General features: G+C 40.7%; 1 protein-coding gene across 1 annotated transcript in view; it reads left to right on the forward strand.

The window, feature by feature from the left end:
- LOC128864850 (uncharacterized) overlaps positions 1-25228 on the forward strand; it is an 84832-nt gene that overhangs the window by 28576 nt on the left and 31028 nt on the right. Inside the window, exon 2 of the mRNA XM_054104637.1 lies at positions 16113-23949. Within this exon, the coding sequence (XP_053960612.1) occupies positions 16113-23949 (7837 nt within the window). The remainder of the gene's footprint in view (positions 1-16112; positions 23950-25228) is intronic.

Consider the following 25228-nt stretch of genomic DNA (forward strand, 5'->3'; position numbering starts at 1 on the left):
CTTATGCGCATAGCTAAGGACTGGTGGCACAACCTCACCAGTGACTGGCGTTTAGTCGAAAAATATGCGGGTACGTAAAGTGGCGAATCGTAAGATACTCCTGTCGGAAGCAGCTATCGGGTTACATGCCACACGCTTGATGGACGACGAGAAGTGTACAAAAAAATGATACGAAAAATAAAAGAAATACAACTTTGACTTTGCTCTTTTTCTGGCGTTTTGCTCCTGTTTTGGTGTTTTGGCCTTAAGTGTCGCTTAAGTTGGTGGTAATCCCCCTTAAGTATATCTAAGTGATTTGATGACGACACGTTGGCTTAAGTAAACGTTGTTGTTGTGGTTGTGCAAATACCTGTTGGTGGAATTTCGTTTATGCTTATACATATTTTTTATGGTGTGCATTTTGTTGTTGTGATCACATTTTTCATTTTTTGTTGCGTTCCGAACATATGTACTTATGTACTTATGGATGTACTTATGAGTTTTTTATACTCTGATGGTTTTTTTGCTATACTTTTGTGACAATTTCAGTTTTCTTACCCATTGCTGTTGTTATTGTTGATTTTTGTTATTTTATGCGGCTTGAATTTTATTATTTTATTAGTCAATGTGAATATTAATGATTTTACTGATTTTTGTCGCTGTATTTTTAATACCCCACTGCGTTGTTTTATTTTCGTACTCATATATTTATAGGGTTTTTCAGTAAGAGCGCTTCAACTTTTTAACTTTTTTGAATAAAACACAAACGGTTTGACTTTTTTAACTAATTTTTTTTTTATTATCGAGTTTGAACATATACATTTAAGTATGAAATTCGATTTCTTTTGCATGACCACCGCGTGCACGTTTTACGAAGTCCAATCGTTGAACCCAATTTTCGACCACTCTTTTGCATAAATCGGCCGAAATTCCAGCAATAAAAAATATTGCGTCGTTCGCCCTCCCTATCGGAAAAAAGTTGAAGCGCACCTATTTAATAACCCTATATGTATGTATGTATGTGGGTCCATACATGTGCATATCTTTGTTGTATGCTTATGCTTTCTTTTTCTGTTCTTCATGTTATTGTTGTTGCTAGCCTCATTTCATCGTCGTCAAGCACTTAAGTCTTAAGCCGTCCAATTTCCAAACACTTGACGGCCACTGAAGCAGCTGAGAACGCATACTTAAGTGTCATTTTTCTGCTTGTTTCTCCATATAAAGACATCCATCACTACAAATGCTTTGGAGTAGATTTAATTTGCAAGAATTTGAAAAGTAATATCGTTGTTATTGTGGAAGCCGAAGATATGTATGTACGTAAGCCCATCTAGCAGTAAAGTAATTTGTTATTAAATTTTTTATAAAATAAATTTGAAGTTTGAAAGTCCTTTAGTTCTAAAGACCAACACTCAAAAATTTACAAGAACTTAAAAAATTAAAGCAAAAAAAAAAATAAAATTAATTAATGAATAAATAAAAAAATATAAAAAATATTAAAAATATTAAAAAATGAACCAAAAAAAAAATACAAATAAACAAAAAAAATAGATATAAAATAAAATATTTTACTAGGGTAAAATAAAGTGTTTATTATTACATACCTTCATACTCGCAAAAAAATAAAGTAAAATAAAAAAAATGTACAATAAATTAAACCGAAACTAAAAAAATTCAAGGATAAGGATTGAAATATAAACAGAAAATCAATTGGTGAAATTTTAAAATAAAAATATTAATTCAAAAATAGAAATACTGTTAGAGTAAAATTAAAAAAAAGAACACTAAAAAAGAATAATTCCCATTACTTTAAAATTTTCAAAGTAAAAAATATCACAGCTGTGAAATAAACTACTTAACCTCGTTATGCCCTTGGCCACTGTTGTGGATGTTTACTTTAATGTAATTATAACTGCAGTCAATTAATTAAAAATAACAAAAATTTAAGAAATAAAAATTTTTTGGGTTGGCTGTACTGAACCTTTTTTACAGTTAAAATAATAAGAAAAAAGAGAAACAAAAACATAAACTTTTTTGTCTGAATAAATAAAACAAAAAGACAATAAATAAGAAACAATTAAACAAAGAAACAAAAATTTAAAAAATAAATAAAATAAAATAAAAAAATGTTAAGTTGAAAATTTTGTTAAAAAAATAAATAACAAAAAATTGAGTGGCGGTACTGAAGTTGTTTTTATAGTTAACATTATACGGAAAAAATAAAAAATCTGTCTGAAGAAGTTGCAAAAAAAACAAAAAAACCGAAAATTCAAAAATAAAAAAAAAAATAAAAAAAAATGAAATAAAAAATCTTTAATTTGAAAATTTGGTCAAAGAATAAAAACCAAATAAGAAAAAAATGGATTGGCTTTACTTAACCTTTTTTTACAGTTAAAACCATAAGAAAAAAAGAAGCATAACAAATATTAACAATAACAGAAAAAATGTATGCCCAATTTCACCAATAAATTTTAAATTTATCAGACTGTTAAAATTTAAAATACCGAATTTTCGTATTCCGGATCTCTCTGGACGAGTGACCTCAAACCCATTTGTTTTTTTTTTCAGTCTTACCATCCCTACTGTACCTACCCTATCTCTCTATGCTTTCCACTGTAATCTATCCTGGTGTAGTATAATGGTTTTCCTGACTGAGTGCTTGGTCTTGACCAACCCCACACAAATCTAATCTCATCTAATCTACTTGAGGACAAACTGAGCATATCTACTGATATCCTCACTGGCCATTGAAGACTAGGTAGCCAATCTGCAGTCGATTCGGTAACCTATTCCAGGTAAAACACTACACTCGAATGCGGCGCCTTAAGGGCCCAGTGCAGCCAGAAGACAGACAGACATTTTCGCTCAGCTCAAACAAGCTGCATCGTAGGTTTATTGAAGGAAGGTGGTTTTACTCTAGATGAGGTATTGTTAAGAATGGAGGGCACAGAGGGTTCTAAGATTCAAACCTTTATTTTTTGTTCCTTCATAGACTTATAAAAATTCAACGAAAACTTGCAAAAGCAAGAAAAAAAAAATTTTAAATTTCAAACATTTTAAAAGAAAAAAAAATTAAAAATTATATCATATTCTTCTTCTTTTCTTAGCATGACAGTCCTGGTCCACTGCTTCTGCAACTATCTTTCACCAGATTTCTCGATCCGCTGTCAATCGCCACCATATTTTATGTTCATCTCTTTGAGGTCATCGATAACCGAATCTAGCCAACTTTCCTTTGGTCTTCCCTTAGTTCTCTTCCCATACAGTTGCTTCTTGAAGGCTCGTTTTGTTGCTCTTTGTTCTGGTATTCTTTCCAACGATTCGTTGGGCTTTTATTTATTTTTTAATTATATCACAAGCATTAAATAAAATAATTAGGAGAGTTTTGCATACTTCAATATTTGAAAGCTTTCAAACCAACTTACACTCTTATATACATAAATATGCACACTGTACGAGTATATCAATCTTCGCATGATTTTCTTTCCTTTATTACAAAAACTTATTGTCATTGTTTGTTGGAACTTTATTGTGGCCGCTCGATAGAATCTCAAACCCAAAATTTATCTTAGAAATGCTTCAATACAAACACAATGAATTATACGTAAATATAAAATGTGTATGGCTGTGTGTGCGTATGCGCGGAAAACATTTTGTCTATTTGTAATTGGCAACTCAATTATCTGTCGTTCGTCTGAATACATATTTACTTAGGCACACAAAGCAATACAACATCAAAAGCATATTTACTTAAGCATTTTTGAAAGTAAGTGAAAATAAGAGAGAGAAAAAGTATATGTATGCGTGTATGTGCGCATTGAATGAAGGGCTCCATTGGAAGAGTAAAAAATTAAACCAAATAAGTAAGAAATTAAAATCTCGCTTCGTGTGCGCTACAGCAACGGCATCACCGTCACGGCGATGGTGAGGAATCAAATCGAAAAGTATATCTACATTTGGTTTTTTTTCATTGTTTTATTTTTTTTACGTGGTCGAAACCCAAGTTTTTCTTTATATTTTTTTTCTCCTTACTGTCAATTATTATTTTTTAATTCTCTTGAAATACTTTTTATGTGTAGTCATCGGCTTTTCGCTGTGTCAATCAATGGCTCTCACAGCCAGACGACAGCATGAGAAAAGGGACAACTTAGATTTTGTTTTTTTGTCTTTATATTTGCTTTTTTCTTCTGTCCACTGTCAACTGATGATGGGCACTGCAATATGACATGGCAGGAAGCATAGTAATAACATACACAGGGCAAGTCATAGCACACAGCAAGGGAAAAATTTTGTCAGCAGCGGCGCTAGCAACAATAGTTTACCGTCAGCGATATGTCCAGCAAAAGTAATTTAAAGTTTAATTTAAAAAATGTTTGAAATTTTCATTTAATTCGTTTTTATGATTTTCTTCTTCAAAATTAAATTTATTTTCCATAATAGTCAAAGTTAAATAATTTCTGTATTATAATTTTCCCCCCCCAATTTTTTTGTGATAATTCATTTATTTTTTTAAATTATTATTTTTTTTTTAATTTGTTTAATACATTTATTTTCATATTTCGTTATGTCGCTATTTTTTATTATTTCTTTCTCATTGTTTGCCCATCCACTTGCCACAAATGTTGAGTGCTCAATTTCATTTGCCACAATCTCGGCCGCTGCATGTTTTGGCTCGCCATGAATACAACAGCTTGCGCGCTGCATCCATACTTGTGTATATACATACAAAGGTACATTCATATGTACATATGTATGTATGTACGTAGTTCACATTTAAAAAATGTACCGAGATACATTTGTATCTATGCCTGTCTGCTTGCAGCTTTGCCTTTTTATGCGAAGAGCATTACAATTGAATTTTATGACTTTTAAAGTGGAAAACAGGTTCTGATTGCTGCAATGTGCTGCCATATCCTATAATTAAAAACAAAACCAGCCGAAATCCAAATAAAAATAAAAAACCAAATATGACCAAAAACAAAAAAAAAAATGAAAAAAACGTGAAAAAATCTATGCTGCTATGCTTCTTGCTTCACGTCACTTGTACATACACGTATACACACATACATACATATGTACATTCATGTAGAAATCAAGACAGCATTGTTTGTCTGTCCAACAGGTAATGTCTCTAAAACAAACATTAAGATCGACTAAATATTTAGATACCAGATGTGTACCTGTTTGCTTGTCCGGCAACAATTGAAGTGTATAAGAATGAAGAATAATAATAAAAATACGAAAAATTGTAGACTGCAATGCGTTTACAACTTATTTTGGATACCCCACACCCCACACCCAATAACTAATTAAATGTATTATATAATATAAGGTTTCGGTGCTCATAAATCAGCTTACAAGACAATTACAATAAATGGTCGTTATTCTTTGCAGGGCTTTGAGCAGCAATCATTCAAAAAATGAAAGCTTCGCGCTCAGAAAACTTAATATTTTCTTCAGATTGGGAATTGAAATTTAAATTGAGAATAATTATAATAAATATTTTTTCAGCTAGGAAATGTTGAATTGAGTTGCGAAGAATCTTTAAGTCTCCATTTAAACAGACAATTCCTCAAGTTTTAAAATAGTTAAAAAAAATTCTCGAACCAGACCATTCAGAATTTTTCCTTGCCGCTATATGTAAAAGTGATAAGGTAACAAAGCTCAAAGCTTGCCTCTCATTCAGGCAACAACTACAATTCTAAAGTTGGGCGCAACCGACTGGAAGTGGGTCAAATTATATCTCAGATTTCAACAAAAACTTGTTTAGCAAAAAGAGATATTAATTTTATTACTAGGCTACTGCGCACTGCGACCAAAATAGATCTATTGTGCAAAGCCTGCTGTCTTAAAGTTTTTTAAAAGTATGTTGCACATTCTGCGGTTTATTGTTCGATAATTTATATGGAGGCACGGCAGTATCACCAAGGTGGCGCAGCCGTTTTCTGCCTAGTGCAGGGCATTTACAAATAATCTTCAGTGTCCATTTCACAGAATCAGCAGCTGATGGGCTCAGAGAGACCAATTTTGTTTAAGTGATATCTCAGGCTACATTGGCCCGTAAAGTAACCAGTTAGAAGTCTTAAATTTAGTCTGCTGAGTGAAAGTACAATAGCTTATCAGAAATTCCTCTGTCCGGCGTTAGGTATTGTTCCGTTTGTCGCAGACCGCCAGTGTTCATCTAACCTCTTCTCCTTCCACCTCCTGAGAAGTTCGTTGATGTGGCCCTTTGTAAGTCCATAGAAAGGTTCAGGAACAATTAATAAAGAGATATAGAAAAGGAGCTCCGAACGAGGACGAGGAAGCAAACAAATGTGCGGGAGAAGACTGTGAGATAGCACCAGCAGATATATTAAGTGCCAACTTTCAAGTTTTTTTTTCACAAACCCATCTTCACAAGCCATAGAAAATGTCTAGTTGCTAATTTCAGGTCTCTGCACACCTGCAGGTGGTAATATTACATTGCTTTATACAGCATTCGCCTAACGAAAACGGGGAGCACACCGATAACTTGAGAAATTAATTAACATTTTTTCAAAATGTCATCTAGGTATTGTGCTCATTGAGCTTGAGCTGCGTCACTCAGACAAAACCTCCGCCACCACAACTGACAAATAATAGAGATGAATTGGAACCGGATTTGGAGGCGATGCACCATAGTTAGTGCAACTGTATAGGCAGAGGTAAAGCCAGCTCCCATTGAACATTTCTTACAGCACAAAGCAGTATCATCGGATTTCCGGGCAACACTTTTTCGAGAAACGCAATAGTACGCAGTTGTTATTTTTTCTTTTAGTAGCATAAAAATTTCCCATACATGTGCGTGACAGTACTTTGTTGGATATAAACCCGGGTCACGTATAACCAACTGTCGTGGGAACGATAGTCTACTATCTGGCGTCTGGCTAAAGTTTATGCCACACTTCCTATGTTCGTAGGTGGAACATAGATTGTAGAAGCGCCATTTTTGCGAAAAGCTTGACAGTTTGCTGCCAACTCGCTGGATGCGTTGATAAGGTTCGTTCAAAAATCGGACAGTACTCACCCACATGTTTCATTAGCTTTTTCGTCAGGAAGACTAAAATATTAGTTTGGGGAATTCATTATTTTTGCGTACAATTTTCGCGCACGAGCATAAACTTTGAATTGTTTGATCGATACTTTACTAGATACCGATCACTACAGCCATCTACCTAGAAAATAATGGATTTCTATTTTCGCACATTATTTTTGTAGATGCTATTTAAGTAGAAGTAGAGGCAGGATTCATTAAACATTTGTAATGAAAATTTTCAGCATTGAAAATAATGAATTCGGTACAATGACGGGACGCTTTTTAGAAGGCCTGAAAAATTTATGTAGGCACCGCTTCGTTGAAGAACTGATTGTTTCGGGGTTTGTATTGTATATTATTTTTTAGATTGGAAAAATTATAATTTTTATATATATTTTTGGTCAGCGCCTAATCTAAACTAATTTAATTAAACTCTACCCAAAGAAGTAGAATCGGGTGGGCCCCAGTTATATGTTAATTGAAAATTGTTAGAGTTTCAAACAGATCAAACACGAGGAATAATAATGCATTAAGAAATAAGTTAAAGAATAATTTGTCTTCATACTTTTGGGTAAAATATTTCTGTTATAATCATAAAATAAGAGTGGGAAAAGCTTTTTCAGGTAATTAGAATAATGCTAGTAAACCGGTTAGGCATTTTTTTGTTTTTATTTTAGTAGGAGCCATCTAAGGTATACCTTACTTTGTTTTAAAAACAGGCCCATAATTCTAGCTACTCCGTACGTTTTGTGTGGCTTTTCTGGCAAAATTATTGTTAATCAAAATTGCTTCGAAATTTTGTAGAGATCATCACTTGTTTGAAATTTCAACTGGATATCTCTAAAATATACGAGCATCTGCATACACAAATATATTTTATTTCTACTAATGAAAGAAGTCATTTCTACATACACTACTTTCATTCACTATGGGACTAGTATAGGGTATACGCCAAAGTTGAGTCACAGCTTTGCCGTCGGGTAGTCATTTATGCAAATGGATTGCGGTACATACGAGGGAATAGTGTGCGCGCGCAGCGCAAACGAGGGTGACAAAAGGTATGACCGTCATTTCCGTTCGTACGCTCTTGAGTGTATGAGTTTAATTGACAGTCACAATTTCCCAACTATGTAGCACACCAAAGCCAAAAAAAAAAATATAGAAGTAATAAAAGTACATAAAATAAGTACACTGCTGCGAATGCATACACATGCACAAACATGCATACATCTGTACATCTTTGTGTATAGTTAGTGCCCCCCGAACAACACAGGTACTTGCTGTTGTTTGCTGCGAGAAATGCTGTGGTGAATGGATGAGACGAAAGGTGCTATGCCACATAGGAGCCTAAGGAGGCGAGAAGAAGCAGGAGCAAACTGCGAGTATCTGAGTGAGTTTACCTGCCGAAATGAATAAAATGTTGAAATTGTCGCTGCTGCTGCCTGTGCGACCACGGTCGATTTGCTGGTGGACTATGTGATGCGATAATGGAGCAGTTGGAATGCAATAATACAAATGTACAAATGTACGCATACTCGTACGCGTGCATGTTTGCTCTTGTTTGTACGCACTGGGGAGGCCAATCCCGGGATACAGAGTCCCGGAATTTTTTAGGTCCCGGCAAGGCAATATAATTTCTGGATTCCAAAAATTTGCAAACATTGAACTGAAAAAATTCTGGTTGTTTAAAAAAAATTTATCACTTCAAGATTGGTCTGATTCTTAAAATCAGTTTATTTTAAACATTATATGTATGGTACTCGTGTTTTTAAATTTAAATTAAAGTATTTGGCTGTTGACTAATATTAAAGAAGTTATATTTCAAGTTGAATCTTTGGACCCTGGACTACTTAAGAAATATCGGACTTACAAATAACCTGAAATTTCGGGATTAAAATTTTCCACCAAAATTGACATCACTAGTATTCATCTCATGCATTTATGTGTGCCCATGAGTAGCCATAAATGTTCAATTTGGCTTTTCATTAAAGCTTGTTTGCATTGCTGCCCCGTAAGAAAATATGCCAAGTAATAGAAAAGTAATTGATTTACTACTTCACTCTGCTAAAAATTACAGGTTTCCTCATCCATTGACTATATATGTATATGTATAGTTCATTGCATTGGCTAACGGCTTGCGCATGTGAAAAATTGTACAGGCTCACGTCGCTTATACCACTTGCCTATATTAAAAACTAAAGTTCTCTCTCGAAGAACAAAACTAACACTTGATAAAGCCCTCTTCAGGTCCGTCCTAACGTATGACGCAAAAGCGTGGATGATGACAATATCCGATGAGGCGTATGTAAATGATATGTGATGTATGTATCTATCCGAAACCTTTACCATACTCGAAGTCTGTAAGATGAGGTTGGGGCAGTTGCGTCTTATAGGTATATTTAGGCGCCCATAAGCATGCAGTAGATTGCGCGTTAGGTAGGTAGGTAGGTAGGGTGACTGTCGCTATGACACACTTAGACCTTGCATAGCTCCATTGTGATACTACTGGAACTTATCCGTACACTATGGGTTCCTTTTCAAACCAACCGGTAGCTTTACAATAAACGAGCAAAGCTTCGTTAGTTTTAGATGCGCCATGTCCGCTACATCAGTTAAAAATGCCGTATCAAGAGTGCGGAGTCTCTTTATAGCTAAGCTTTCACACTCACATAAAATGTGTCTGACTGTTTCCTCTTCTTATGTGTTAAGACAGCTTCTACAGAAATCAAAGTACGGGAGTCCTAACCTTCTAGCGTCGCTGCCTATTAAACAATGACCAGTTAATATCCCTATCATGTTTCTTATAACTTCTCCGTTCTCTCTCTTAACAAGCTTTTTGACGCTGTTCCATTTCGGCCATGTCTGTCTGCTTAGTTCGCATGTTGTGAGGTTTTGCCAACTTGTATTTACCTTGTTGATGGTTTCCTTATCTATAAGTAGTTAACAAGTGACTATAGGCATAGGTGTCAGCGACTTATCCACTTGGAGATTGCGAGTTAAGCTCATTATTTTATTCATATGTATATGGCTGCAACTTTCAAATGACTTCTAAAATGTTAAATTCAAAGCGTATACTAGTGCATACTACAACCGTAGGCTGAAAAATGCACTTCCCGATAAGGGAATTTATTAAGGCTATTTTCGTACTCCGAACAGGAAAGTTTACTAAATTTGTGAGGTAGTTGCCAACCTCTCGAGCTATAAATCACAAATAAATAAGCACGTAGCAAAAAAGTTATAGCTTGACTCTCCTCTCTATACACGGCCGCCACTCTCCCTAAGCTAGTGAAGGTGCTCTGACTTTCTGAAGTTAGTTAAAGTTTCTAAGATCATCACTGCTTAGTGGTGCCTCTGTCGAACTAAGTTGGGGAACCAAGTTCAGAATTTATTTCTTTACTTTACTTTGTTTTACGACGAATAACTGCCACAATTTAAACACGACGATTGGTAACTGTAAAGCTTCTTGGTCTCGTTTGCAAACAAACTAATGGCTTTGGGACTAAATACGAAAATGAAGTCTTCTTCCAGGGTCTTGGATCCGTGTTGTGTAGCTAATACTGGGTCGTTCAATAAGTTGTGCGATTCGATAAGAGAGGGCGTTAATACTAACCTAATTTTTTTTTATGTTGGTCCACTCTTCATATGGACGTATGGGAAGCCTCTTTTCAATCCATCAATCCATTCTTTGTTTACAAGCCACTTAGTATCGACGGGCCATAGGATTTTCTACTATTGAAAACATCAAGTGTCGTGCGGTTATTGAACTATTTTTGGAAGGTTTAAAAGCTAAGCAAATTTAAGAATGAATGTTAAAAGTGTATAAGGGCTTTTCGCATCGACTGTACTATAAGTCGAAAGATGGGTTACTGAACTTAAACGTGGTCGTACAAGCCTTAAAGACGACCACACAAAGACATCCCAAAACAAAAACAACACCAGAAATGATAGAAAAATACAGAATATCGTATTGGAAAATCTGGGCGTCTCATTCGTGGGCAGTGTTAGCAATATTTTGATTGAAGTATTGGGTTTCAGAAGTATTTCAGAAACCTGTGCGCACAATAGATGCCGCACTTGCTACCAAAGGAACAAAAACACATTCGAACGAAACATTCTCAGTAACTTTTAGAGCATTTTCGAAAGGATAAAGTGGATTTTGTGCGTCGATTCATTACTATGGATGAGACTTGGGCCTATCACCATGATCCTAGATCAAACCAGGAGGCTAAAGAGTAGTGTGAACTTCGAAACGAGTTCATGACCAGAAATTGGCCAAGAAGGTTTTTGGGATGCGAAAGGAATTTTGTTTGTAGATTACTTGCACACTGGTAAAATAATAAATTCTGAATTCTGATACAATAATATTTTATACCAGCTGAAGGAAAAAATTCGTCAAAAAAGCCCCAGTTTGCTAAGGAAAAAAATTCGTTTTCATCCGGACAATGCATCGCGTCACAAGGGCGTTATGACTATGGCTAAGATTCATGAATTAAATCTCAAATTGGTGGAGCATCCATCGTAGATTTGGCTCCTACTGACTTCAATCTGCTTCCAGACTTAAAAAAAAGCATGCGTGGTTAGCGTTTTTCATCAAATGATGAAATCATAACAGCTATGAAGGCGCATTTTGCAGTCCACTTCCAGACTCTCACTTCAGGTATAAAATTCTTAAATCGTTGGAACAAGTGTATTGATATTCAGGGAGACTATACTGGATAATACTACTGCTTTACTGCGTAAGAGCACGTCAAAGTCGTTCAAAAATAATGGTCATGATGACAGTTCTTTTCGATTTTCGTGGTGTGGTGCACTATGAATTCCTTCCACCTGGCCAAACTGTTAATAAGGAATATTATTTGAGCGTTATGCGTCGTTTACGTGAAGCAATTCGTCTAAAAATACCAGAATTATGGGCCAACAACTCTTGATTTTTGCGTCACAATAATGCACCTTCTCACACTGCACTTGTTCTTCGTGACCATTTCGCCAAAAATTCCACGCATATCGTTCCGCAACCACCGTATTCGCCTGATTTGGTTCCGTGTGACTTCTGGCTATTCCCAAAGCTCAAGAGACCACTCCGGGGAACGCGTTTCGAGTCGCTTGAGGAGATAAAAGCTGAATCGAAGAAAGTGCTGATGGCTATACCGGAAATGGACTATTTGGCATGTGTCGGGGATTGGAAAAATCGTTGGCAAAAGTGAATTTCATCGAGAGGGGATTATTTTGAAGGGGATGAAATTGATTTACAAGAATAAATAAAGATTTTTCATTTTACAACCAAATTCACCTTACTTTTTGCCCACAGTAGTAAAATGTAAATATATCAAACCATAAAATTGTATTTTTCTTATCGAACCGCAAAAATTATTGAAGAGTCTAGTATAAAATCTCTAGAAAAAGGATATTAATATTTTTATAGTAAATTATATTTGAGAAAAACCTGAAACAGATTTGGAACTATTAATGTCTGTCAAAGGCTTAAGAACAATTGGAAATTTGTGTTACGTTTCCGCTTTAGAGTAGTAAATTTCGCAAGACTGGATAAGTAATTTTTTTTTTTTTAATTTCTTTGTTTTGTTTGTTATGTTTTATTTTTGATATTTCGTTGTATGTTTTACTTTTGATACTATATTTTGTTGCAAAACAAATGTATGACGCACATTTTAGGGCTCATATGCACAACAATAACTCAACCTTCTGACTCCAACACGTACATGTGTAGGTAAATGTGTGACACAAAACGCCCGCAGCTTAAAAAAAGGCAGTTAAGAGAAATAAATAAATGAAACTGCCTCGGTAAACTCACACGCACGCACACACAAACACATTGGCCGATCTAAGAGTTTGTTAGCTACTTAGTTTTGAAATACTTCTAGTGGAAATTCCATTCTTTTTTCACCACCGCCGAGCAGGTGGCTTTTTTTGTGGTTGTGCCCGTTGTGTGCTGTTGTTTTTTTTTTTTGTTTCCTTTTGCCTTCCGTAACCAACTTTGACATCCTAATGTTGCGACGCGTTCTCGTCATCAGCTCGCTTGAGCAATAACAATTAGATGAACCCCTATGCTGCACATAATCCAAATTAGCTACGGCCGAGTGGCTTTGACATTACTTTTTACCACAGACTACTTACTAGTAACATACATACAACATACATGCATACATACTATGCAGTCTGTATGTAGCTATAAGTAGAAATATATATTACGTTTATCTGCATTCCACGTATTCGGAGCAGCCGAGCGCCCTTAAACTATTTTCGCACAATTTTGTAGTTGTGTTTTGTTTTTGATCTATTTTTTTTTATTTGTTAAATTTTTTTATTTGTTCTATTTTTTTTATTTGTTCTATTTTTTTTATTTGTTCTGTTTTTGCTATCGAATGCGGATCCTCGACATCCCGCTAATCTTTACGCCTGCCTTGTCCTTTTCATTCACAGTCGCATTTCGTTCATTTCTCATGCCGAGCTAACTCTTCGAAAGTCTATTTTTTGCGGATAGAAACAAAGCAACCTTAATCTCCCTGGGTGGCTCTCAATTTGTGCATTATAAATGCATACATACATACATACATATATATCTATGATAAATTTTGTGCGCCTGTGTGTGCATGTAAACTAATTTTATTTAATACAAAAGCAAGAATGCACTCAAGTACTACACTTAAGCATTCGCTTAAGCTACCGAAAAAGGTTGGGAGTTTGCTGTGCTCTTTTGTGCTCTGCTCTGTTGTGCTGCCCAGTGCACTTATGCTCCAACAATGTTGTCAATTACTTGTTAAAAATGCCCTGAACTGACATCGTCTAATTGACACACAATACAATGCTTTGAATAATAAACAGGTGGTGGTTGTATGCCGCTTATTATTTACCCTCTTCCTGTTCGTTGCTTAACACACACACACACACACATTAGTCGCATTCTTAACCCTCACTAACTAGTTACCTGGTTGCCTTTTCTCTCTCTCTCTTGTCTCTGTTACCTCAGTTGTCCCTGTTGTCTCTGCTGTTTTTGCTGTCATTATGTGCGTGCCTCGTTTGCTAATCGCTGGTGTTAAAAGATCAGCCCAATTAACAACTCATAGAACAATCAACAACACAATTATACCTCTGTTCATTTTAAATGTATTTGTTCTATGAACGATCGCCTATTATTCACTTAAAGACTACTTCCACATTTTCTATGCTCGCTATTATTACGAATTATGAGTTTTAAATATCTTTTGAATGCACATTAAAAAATAATGATTAAGTTCACATTCAATTTAGCTCACGGGGGGTTAACTGCAGTATGTTTGTATGTGTGTGTCACCATACATAGTTCGCATGTACCTCAAAACTGCTTATGCGCAAATTATTGGAATAATATCTCAAGCATGGCTAACCCGCATCCGATGATGGCCAACAGAACATGGCTTTTATTGCCTATTTTCTCGTGCATTCCAAGTGCCGGATATCCTTATGTCCTTAATTTGCTAAGTTACTCTTACGTTACTTACGCTATCTAAAAAAGGGCCCTCATAATCCGCTTTATGTAAATTGTCGTGCGCAATTAGGCCTACTTGACCACCACGTGTGTATGAGTATGTGTATGTGTATGCAGGCATATGAAGTAATTTAAAAGGATATGCTTAGTCATAACTTGCAACAAATGGTGGCAATATCAAAACAACGCTACATAAGTAGCAGACAAATCGGAAGGACAACAACCAGCTGTGGTGCTGATGATCTCATCTCTCTTAAATATTACCACCTGCGGTTATAAGCTTTGAATTAACCTCCAAGTGCATGCGCTGCTTTTCACAGTTGGATGCGTAGAGTCGAAAAGGATACTCGCTTTCTTGAGATCAATTAGTTGTCTATTGTAGTCTAGTTTTACACAATTTAATAATTCATGGCAAGTAGGAAGATTGGGGTGATGGCTAGGGTCTTAAGGATGCAAATATTTCTGTAATAGAATTTATTCCCTCCTTTTTTGAAGCGCATGCCATACATAGCCCCAAGCCTTCAACCACCACGTTTTACACGTTTAGTTCTTTTGTTTTTTATTAATTAATATTTTTGGCACAAACATTTATTTAAAATCTCACAAAACTAAATTTCATGCTTCGACGCGCTTCTCGAAAAAAAATTACATTTACTCTGCTTAACCAAAAATCGCACAAAAGCGCGCTGGCAAAGAAAAAAAATGTCACGACAGCTACTAATGACATTCTGCTTGAACAATACTTTTGTTTGCATGTCTGCATGTGAGTTTGTGTCGCAGCGAGTAGCACTCTTTTGTCTCAAATACATACATTTTAGACCGTACACGGCTTCTGGTTCTGTTTGATTTGACGCGCTTCCAGTTAGTTTTCAATTTCGTTGTCGCATTTGTGGACAAAAGTTCGCGGAATTGTCGTATATGTAAATACACCAAAGTTAAAGTAGCGAATGTTCATATATATGTATGTTCGCATGTTTGTGAGTGTGTATGTATGAAGCTGTCCAAGATGTAAAAATGAAGCAGGCATTACCATAAACCTGCATTAAACCGTATAACTACTATTTTGTAGCCATGAAAATGCAGAAAGAAATGAATTGAAAATAAAAACTGAAAAAAAAAATCAGACCAGACAACGGACGATGTACCTACTTGGGCATCGCGCTGTGCTCAGTTTCGTGAAGAAGCAACGTGGGATATAGGCGATGTGAGTAGAAAAATAAAAACAGCCGCCAACGGGAGGGAGTAATGCTGATAGCAGTCAGCCTTTGACGTCATTTGTTTACACTCTGTTATGTGCATTTCGCCTTCCAACAACCCAACTAAACTGGGTGTTACCTTGCGTTCTTTTATTATACGAATATTTAGCAATTTTCAACACCTTCGAACGAGCGAACAATTGACTAAAGCACATACAGCAAACAAGAACCAACAACCAACAACCAATAATCAACCGCAAATCATTGCCTACCCTCAACCGACCGTACATATCTACCCATATTATCCAAATGCATTCGCTTTTGAACAAACTGAACATTAATAAGCAACAATTTTTTAACGTGCCTTTATTTATTTATCCTTTTTTTGCTCTTCTTCCAGATAAAATCCAATGATGGACTGCCACAACGTATCTGCCCGAAATGTACCGCGCAATTCTACATTATTCACAAGTTTCGTCGTAAATGCCTCAAGGTACAAATTAGATTGCGATCCCTGCTCGGCAAAACGAAAGGTTGGGAATATGAAGAATTGCTGGCGCGAGCGGTGGCAGAGCAATCAGAGGAGCTGCAAGCGCAGCAAAAGCAGCCAAAGTCGAAATCGAAGCCAAATAATTGCCAAAGACAGCGAAACCAAGAGACTCAAACAGACGAGCTGGAGACCGCGTTGAGCGTGAATCTGCCACCGGTGTTGGACATTGGCAACGATTTAATTAACGATAACTACAACAAATCGCCGCGCACCGGACTGGAACTCACCGCCAATGCCGCGAATAGGCATAGCAGTAAGCACAATAGCAGGACGTCCAAGACGTCAGCTGCAGCGACGAACACAGTTACCGCTAGCAATACGGCAAAAGTGACGTCCGGAACGACACAAAACCCATTATTGAGCGGTGAGGAACCCACAAAGCCGAAAACGAGAGTGCCAAGCAGCGATCTGAGTACGTTAGATGTTGAGGCGGCTTTGGGTCGTGATGTAAATAGGCGACGCAGCGGTAGCAACGTCGATCAAGAGTCGCTGCTGGCAACGCATATTATTTTCAAACCAGCGACAGCATCGGCAGCGTCAACGGCGACGACAACGGTAACGGAACGCGCGAAAGCCACCAAGTCTACAACGTCTACAGCGTCCACTACACTGAGTGTAATGCGAACGAGATCGGCGCGAAAGAAGCCGGCCAAACAAACGAAGGAGGATGAATTATTCTTGCCCGCAAAGGTGAAAGGGGAGGAAGCGCGCGAAGATGATTGTCTTGCCAGCGCTGTTAATGATGGTGATGATGATGATGACGATGAGGTGAAAAATGAGGCGTTGGCACGGGCAGACGAAGTGGAAGCCGACGCCGTAATGTCTGTGGAGGCTACAGCCATAACGGCGTCGTTTTCAAGCGATGAGCCAAAGCGGGCTGAGAGTTGTGAACGACGCGGCAATCGTGCACGAGAACGAGAAGGGGGCGGAGAACGTGAACATAAATGTGAATGCAAACGAGTAGGAGAAGGAGATCGAGAAACAGAAGCGGAAATCGCGTCAGCAGCAGTATTTATGGATATGTGCCACGCCCACTTGGCAACAACGACGACGAAGAAAGAGGCGGTGGCGGCGGCGGCGATATCGTGTGATGCGGACACGTTAATAGCTCGCTGTGGCGGTGATTGCAGCGGCAATTTTGTTAAAGGTAACGCAGATGAGGTTACGACTGAAGAAACATTGATGTCTTCGTGCCACAACAAGGTAGACGACGTCGATTTGTTACGACCAGCTGTTGTTGTTACCACAACTAAGGCACCAATGGACGTTGACGACGTGTCGACGATGGTGCAACAGAAACCGATTAGCGATCAAGCGGCCAAAATAACGCTGGGCAACAGCACTACAGCGAGGGCAACGGCGGCGATAAATGAAGCTCCGACGAATGATGTACAAAGCAGTAAACAAACAGTGGAAGTGTCTGAGATTAGTAATTTGCCTATTTTGCCGGCAACAACGAGGACGACGACGTGCAACAACGAGACTGTGAAAGATGGTGCGGTTGCCTCGCAGATAATTGCCAGTGAAACTGATGCAAGTAAGGCGGCGGCAGTCGAGGATAATAATAAGGGAGTTGCTGGCAACACTTTAAAGTCAAGTTTGAATTGGAGTTTGAGTCTGAGAAATGTGAACGGCAGTGATCTCAACGACGGCGGCGAGAATCGTTTGCCAACTGATGAACGTTTTGCTGTTGAAAATGTGCCTGTTACTGATGTTGATTGTGATGATGAAGGCGTTGAAACGCTAATGGCAACAGTTGAACTGCGGCCGCAAACAATAACAACAACAACAATAGCAGCACAGCATACAATCAACAATCAAACTATTAAGTCTGATGCAGCAACAATGATCTCAGAGCAAACTGTCCTGCCAGAAACTACAAATACTTTCGCCTCCACCTCCACATACGCCACCTCCTCTTTCGTAACGAAAGCCGCGCTCAAAGCGTACACCACCTCACCCAAATGCCGTGCACTTGCACGCCGCCATATGCAGCGCACAATTAGACGTGCGCTAAAAGGACCCATTGCCCAATTGCTCGCCTCCTCCCCCGCCTCTACATCAGCCGCTGCGGCCGCTTTTACAGCCATCCATTACAAGAAAAAGCAAATACGACGCGGCATTACACAGTTGGCGAGTGAGCGTGCGACGACAATACTCGAAAGTGATACCACATCAGCGTCGACAATAGTTAACAGTAGTGACACTAGCGCGACGGACAGCAACAACTCTCCGCCACCACCACAACCGACCTTCTCGTACTATGCGACCGCTCGTCGTGGCCGACGACGACTCAAATGGCGCGCACGCTCACGCCTCCCATGTTTCAACAAACACATGCGCATAGAGAGTGCAACAAATGACTGCAAAGTAGATGCTAGAGCCGCTGAGGGAACAACGCAACAATTACCCTCATGCTTTGTACGTTTGCGGCGTATAGAAGCGAATGAATTGCACGATGAGGTCGCAAAGTCATCGGCGGAGAAAGCATCGTCATATGCGGTGGAATACGTAAACGTAAATGACGTTCATATGGCTGGGCTATTGGACAGCGAATTTGAAGCAATAACGGCCACTGACTCAACTGAAGATGCGCATAGCACACGCATAACGCTGAAACGTAAATTGCCAGCGGAAGAAATCGACAGCTCATTATCGACCAGATCACCTTGGCGCACCAAAGCCGAAATGAAGGAGGGTCTAGAACAGCAAACGTCCGTAGAAGAAGAGGATGAGCAGCTCATACTTAGCGCGCTCGACGAAACGATGAGCTCCACGGCACCTAGCACTGAAATCCAAAAGACTGAAGTGAGCCTCACTGAGGCCTGCACCACTGATGCGGATATGTCGGCGTCGACCGGCCTCGAACGGCGCAGCAAACGCATCAAGAAACGGCGCAAATTGTTAGAGGAAAACAACAGAAGTAACGCACCCAATGCAGGAAGTAAAACCAACGGTAAAGTTATGCCTATCATATTGAAGCTGGTGCAAGAGAAGCGTTCTGACGGCTGTGCAACGTGTGCGCCGAAAAGCGCAGTCACGACAGTTCCACAGAATGAACATGGAGCTTCAACATCGCCAACAGTGGCGGCTCGCTATCACGTAGTGGGAAGCGTACCACGGCAACAGGGTGACGATGCTGCGGTGTGTGTGTCGCAAAAGCGACGCCGTGTGCGTCCAAGACGTGCGTGCTGTCGGGATGGTTGCTTAACTGATGATACAACTGAAGATGACAACGCGCCGACGGCAGTGCGAAGGCGCGAAAATGTTAGCTTGCCACCGCAGTTCATCACCCAAACTAAAGGCAAGATGATAATAGATAATGTAAACATTGTGAATGCCAACAGCTGCGCGGAGTCTGCCAAAGAAAATTGTGATAATAATAAGAAAGTGCGTGGGGCAGCAGCGGCACCTTCTGTTGCGAACACAACCGCTGCCTTGTCTTTGCCCACACAGCTTGTGCCTTTGTTGCCTCTCTTGCCAGCGCTTTTGCCAACCACTACAGTATGCCACAGAGATGATACATGTAAATTGCCATCATCTGCAGCGAAAACTGCCGCGTCGTCTTCACCGTCGCCAACCAAAGTGTCGCCGCCGACACCGATGTCTCTGAAAACATTTTCCTCGCTCATGTCCACCACAACAAAGTCCACTATATTAGCATCACCATCCAAGTGTGCAACAACGCTATCACCGACGAAATGTTCCGCACAGTCGCCGCCAGTAACTTCGAAAGCGTCTGTGCAGACATCGCCAACATCATCTTCAACAACCAATCCAGTCTCGGTGCTATTGCGCAATCAACTAATTGTGCGCGTGCCACTCTCTGCGCTGTCCGCTGAGTTCCAAACAAAATTCTTTAGGACAAGCAATGCACAAAAGACACCAACTAAAACCTCATTGGCCGTGTCAACGGCGACCAGCGAGACGGAGAACGTGTCAACGCCGACAACAACACATACAACAAGTCCCCAAGCGCCAGCGCGAACAGATGAAGTTGCGGATGGGAAGCTTGAGCATGACGAGCATAACAATCTGCGAAAATATAGCAACAGCGACAACGAACGCGAAAATGATGGATGCCTTGCAGCAAACGCAACGTCTGGTAGTACAAACTCAACTATTGATGCATCGCAACTGCCGGATGTTGGCGACGAGCAGATGCAGCCAATTGGCGACATCAGCACATTGAAATGCAGTTCACAAAACGAAACACAGATCGATGCTGCGAACGCGCAGTTTGTGCGTTACGGCGACTGTAGCGGCGGGAACAGTCAGTATGAGAGCGAACAAAGCGACTTTATGGGATTCAGTGACGGCACAGGTTCAAGCCCAAATAGGCGCGTGGAACGTGCAGCAGACAATAACGCAGCATGTAGCGACAGCTATTTACCGATAGCAGCCACAGCAACTTTAGCTGGTACAAAACTTCACGATTTTATTAGCGAATTTGCGCCCGAGTTGGTTGATGAGTCTGAGGCGCCTCAAGCCAACGAGCTGCAAGCCACTTTGCCTGCAGGTGATATGACAGCTGCATTGCTGGCCGAAGCAGAGGCGGAAGCCGAAAAAGTTTCGCCACTTTGCGTTGCGTCTCACGCAGCCTTACAGCCGACTCAACCCACACAGTTATTAAGTGAGTCGAATTTGAGCGAGATGCAGGATGTGGAGAATACATTAAGTGGCATACTTAACGAAATGCAGGATCAGCACATCTATACGCCAGTTTCATCGAGTGCGGATGACTTTTTCGCGCAGTCGGTATATTCGCCTCTCTCCGAGCCTCCAGCCACGCCCACTCACAGCATGTACGCCGAGAGTCCGTTAGGCGGTGTAGGCAGCGTGGGCAGCAGCAGCATGGTTGGTGGTGGAGGCAGTTTGTCAGTGGCTTCGAGTCCCTACGTGCAACACATGCACATGGAACCCACGAGTGTTAGTAGCGGACAGATGTCGGAGCCCTCTCCACTACCAGCACCTATGTCTGTAGGCCGATCGCCACATCAGAACCAGCAGCAACAACAGGGCCAGAATGCTGCTGCTGCCGGCTATGGTAGGCAGTACGCGAACGGCAACGGCAATGGGCAGAAATATGGTGAATGTTTCACCGAGGATAGCACACAATCGGAGTTGATTGGCTTCCAAAATGATATACCCTGTTTCGAAAATATTGAGTTGGCAGCAGCAGCTGCTAACAATTCGTCAGCCAGTCCCTCAAGCAGCCACAATGGCCAGGGCCCACATGACATCGAATTAACTTCAACTGGCGTGCCCGCTGTGGCGACGGTGGTGCCCGTTGAAGCGCAGTCTAATTGTAAGGTAGCTGTCGTGGAGGCGGCCCCTGTCCAGTATTTGGGCATTGCACCGAGCAACGAGGTCAATACCTGCGTCAACGAAGCCGACATTGGGTTGGTGTGCACGCGAGACACTGGCGCACAGGTGCATACGCCAACACCAAATTTGCCCGTCGGGGATAGTGGTGAAAGAGCCGCTGTGAAGGAATATGCGGTGGATACTGAAACGCTTGCACAGCTGCTGAATGATTTCGAGGCGCCGGAAGGTACGGAACCGCAACGGGTGGAGAAGCAGAACGAAATAGTAGATGTGCAGCAGCAGTTAGTTCATCAACGTCGTGCTGTGAACCAACAACAACGACGCCTGGTGCAACAACAATTGGTGTCCGCTGAGGTGGTACCAGCACAACAACAAATACTACCCCAACAACAACTTGTGCAACAACCGCCGCAATCAGAGCTGCTGCTGCAACAACAGCAGCAACACGAAGAAGAATTGCTCCAACAGCAGCAACTATTGCAACAACAACAGCAGCAACAAGAACAGCTGCTGCAGCAGCAATTGCTCGAGCAACAACAACAGGAACAACTGTTGCAGCAACAACGTCAACAGCAACTGCTGGAGCAGCAACGCCTACAACAACAGCAGCAACAAAAACAACTGCTGGAACAACAACGCAAACAACAGCAGCAGCAGCGCCCGCAAATAATCCATCAAACCATGCTTGCCGCGCCTAAGCAGCAACGCGCCCAACCCGGTCCGCAGCAAAAGCAACACTACATTACCTTGCCGCCCAGCTGCGCCTATGAGGCCGCACAAATGCAGCTGGCGCAAGCGGCAAACTCCATCCAGCCGATGCACAATCTAGGGGTGGGAGTCAACCTCTACGCCCACGGCCTCGGCTCCGGGCAAGAAATTCAATGGGCGTCCACCGCCGATCTGGCTACCCTTTCGCCGGCCATCATAGAGGCACCTGTCGCCGGCGGTGGTACCACCACTTACTACATCAGCGCCAGCGATTTGTATCAGCCCAACTTGATTGCAACCACCGCAATGCCACCGCAGCATACCCACCATCACCAACAACAACATCACCAACATCAACGCCAAGCCCTCGAGTTGGACAAATGTTCGGTTGTCGATGCCAATGAAAACTACATTGAAGGAATGTCTGGCGGTACCGGTGGTGCATCAGCAGCAACACAACGTCAAGCATGCCAGCAGCAGCAACAACAACAGCAACAACAAATAATGATTGTAATACCACAAGAATATGGAACGTCAGGTGCAGGTGGCGCTACCGCACAGCTATACGCCACAACCGCCGGCACACCTGATCAGCCGACTACGTATCAATTGTCGCAGGCGCCGCAAGCAGTAATCATGCAACATGCGCAACCACAATTACAAGCGCAAGCTGTACAGCCCATGTCAACACTGCAGATGAACGGCGTCAATTTGAGTCCGCAATTCATCGCCTCACCTACAGTGAATTCACATGCGGCAGCACCGCGTCAAGCGCACCACACGCCTTCCACACGACAGTTGCAACAATATCAGCTGCACAATGGTACACCACCACCACGTCCGCCCGCAGCGCTGAGTGCCAATCGGCCGCCACGTTGCGCTTCCACGCCCTCCGCTTCACATTACCAACAACGCCAGCAACAGCGAACGCAACAGCATCCACAACAACAAGTGCGCTTGATGCAGCAACCGCGTGCACGTCAACAAACACTACAGCAACATCAACTGATTCAACCGCATCCACAACCAACAACCGCAACAGCCAGCGCCGCCCAAGCGTCAGTTCAAAAAGTCAACCTCGTATGTCGCTTCTGTCACAAGCGCCCCAAGTTCACCAGCAATCTAGACTACAGCAATCACATCATAGCCATGCACCCGGTTGAGACACCCTTCAATTGTCCCCATTGTCCAATGCATTTTACACGCCGTGTCAAACGCCAACAACACATTGTCGAAGAGCATGGGGCGCATCGTTTCCAATGCGCTCAATGTGGCCAAAGTTTCTGCACACAACGTGCGCTCGATCAACATTTACAGCGCGCACATGCATTGGAGCCAACGCAACAACCGTACACGCAGACGACGGCAGCAATGACGCCACTGCAACAGCGCCTGTCACGGCAGCAGCAACAGCATACACCAAGTGTGGCGACCACACAGGCGGTTGCAGCGCAACAATTGCAACATTCACCACAACGCCGCAAATGCTTCCTGCAACAGCGACCCACTTGGCTGGAAAGTCGCAATCGCACCGCAGCAATGGCCTCGGCAGCAGCAGCTGCGGCAGCGGCATCCAATTCGCAAACGCCAATGGTGCGTGTAGAGGATGTGCATTTGCAAGTGTGCGACGATGCGGCCAAAGGCAAGAAGTGTAAGTAAATATGAATTGTGTTTGTTTTTGCTTTTGTTTCCACCTTTATTTTTGGTTTACGACTAGAAAAAAGCAGGGAAATGTTGAGCAGAAATGAAAAATGTCTTTTGAATATTTATTGTGCACGAACGCACCACTACACGCACACAAGTTGTTCTAAATTACAAACAAAATATACCGCAATCATATTAAAATTTGCACGAAATTATTTATTTCTAGAATTGCCGGGGTTTTTCGGCCAGATAAAATCTACCTATGGCCAGTTATATTTCTACTATTTCATTAATTTCTGAATTATTTTGTTGGTTCGGTCAACTAAAGTTGAATGTCGTCCAGGCTCTACCAACCTATATTTGCAATATTTTGCCGAATTTCTCTCTCGCATCGGTCATCTAAATTTAATTTTTGACCAGATTAGACCCACTCAACGATCGATTATATTTATGTAATTTCTGAGTTTTTTTGCTGGGACGTTCACCTAAAGATCATATTCGTCCAGATTACTGTTAGATCCAGCTAACGGAATGGTCCATTGTGTTCCCACAATTTTTGCATTTTTCTGTAGCATCGATTGTTTAAAGCCCTATCTCCGGGACTTAGCACATTTTCGGTTCTCGGTCCAATTAGACAAACCTAAGCCCGATTATATTTATTTTCCAGCACTTCCGTTCGGGCAGTCATCTGAAGAGCAATCGCAATAGCGCCAAACAATACAAGAAATATTCATTGTTTAGCAATTTTCGTATATTGTGTAGGCCATACGCATATTCACACGCACACACACGGTAGAACATTCGACTGCGTTTGAAGTTTCTTGGGTATTGTGATGCACAAATTTCACTCTAATGAATGAAGTTATTTATAAATTAGTAGGCAGAGCATGCATTATACACTCTCACTCACACACATGCACATGCATATAGATGCTTTTGTAATGCGCTTTTCATAGCGGAAGTTTAATTTTAGCGACGACTTCACGGTTCATAAATAGCAAAAGAAAGAAGTATTTCGTGTATTGTGTGTTTATCCAAGCGAGATTTCCGGTACAAGTACTAAATACTCTTCTAATGTGAAATGCGTGGCCGAGCTATAAATATGCTGGTCGCCTAAGCACAAGCGAAATGCTATTAGAGTTGAAGGAGGAGAACTCGAAAGAATGGATGTTGACTCAGGTCACCGACAGACTTGAAAGGAAATATGAAAATTGTATAGAAATAAAACTTAATAAAAAATGAAACAAAAGACCACAATCCTTTATATTATGGCTTTATTAGAAAGA

The sequence above is a fragment of the Anastrepha ludens genome, chromosome 2, assembly GCF_028408465.1.
Source record: "Anastrepha ludens isolate Willacy chromosome 2, idAnaLude1.1, whole genome shotgun sequence".
NCBI classification, from domain to species: domain Eukaryota; kingdom Metazoa; phylum Arthropoda; class Insecta; order Diptera; family Tephritidae; genus Anastrepha; species Anastrepha ludens.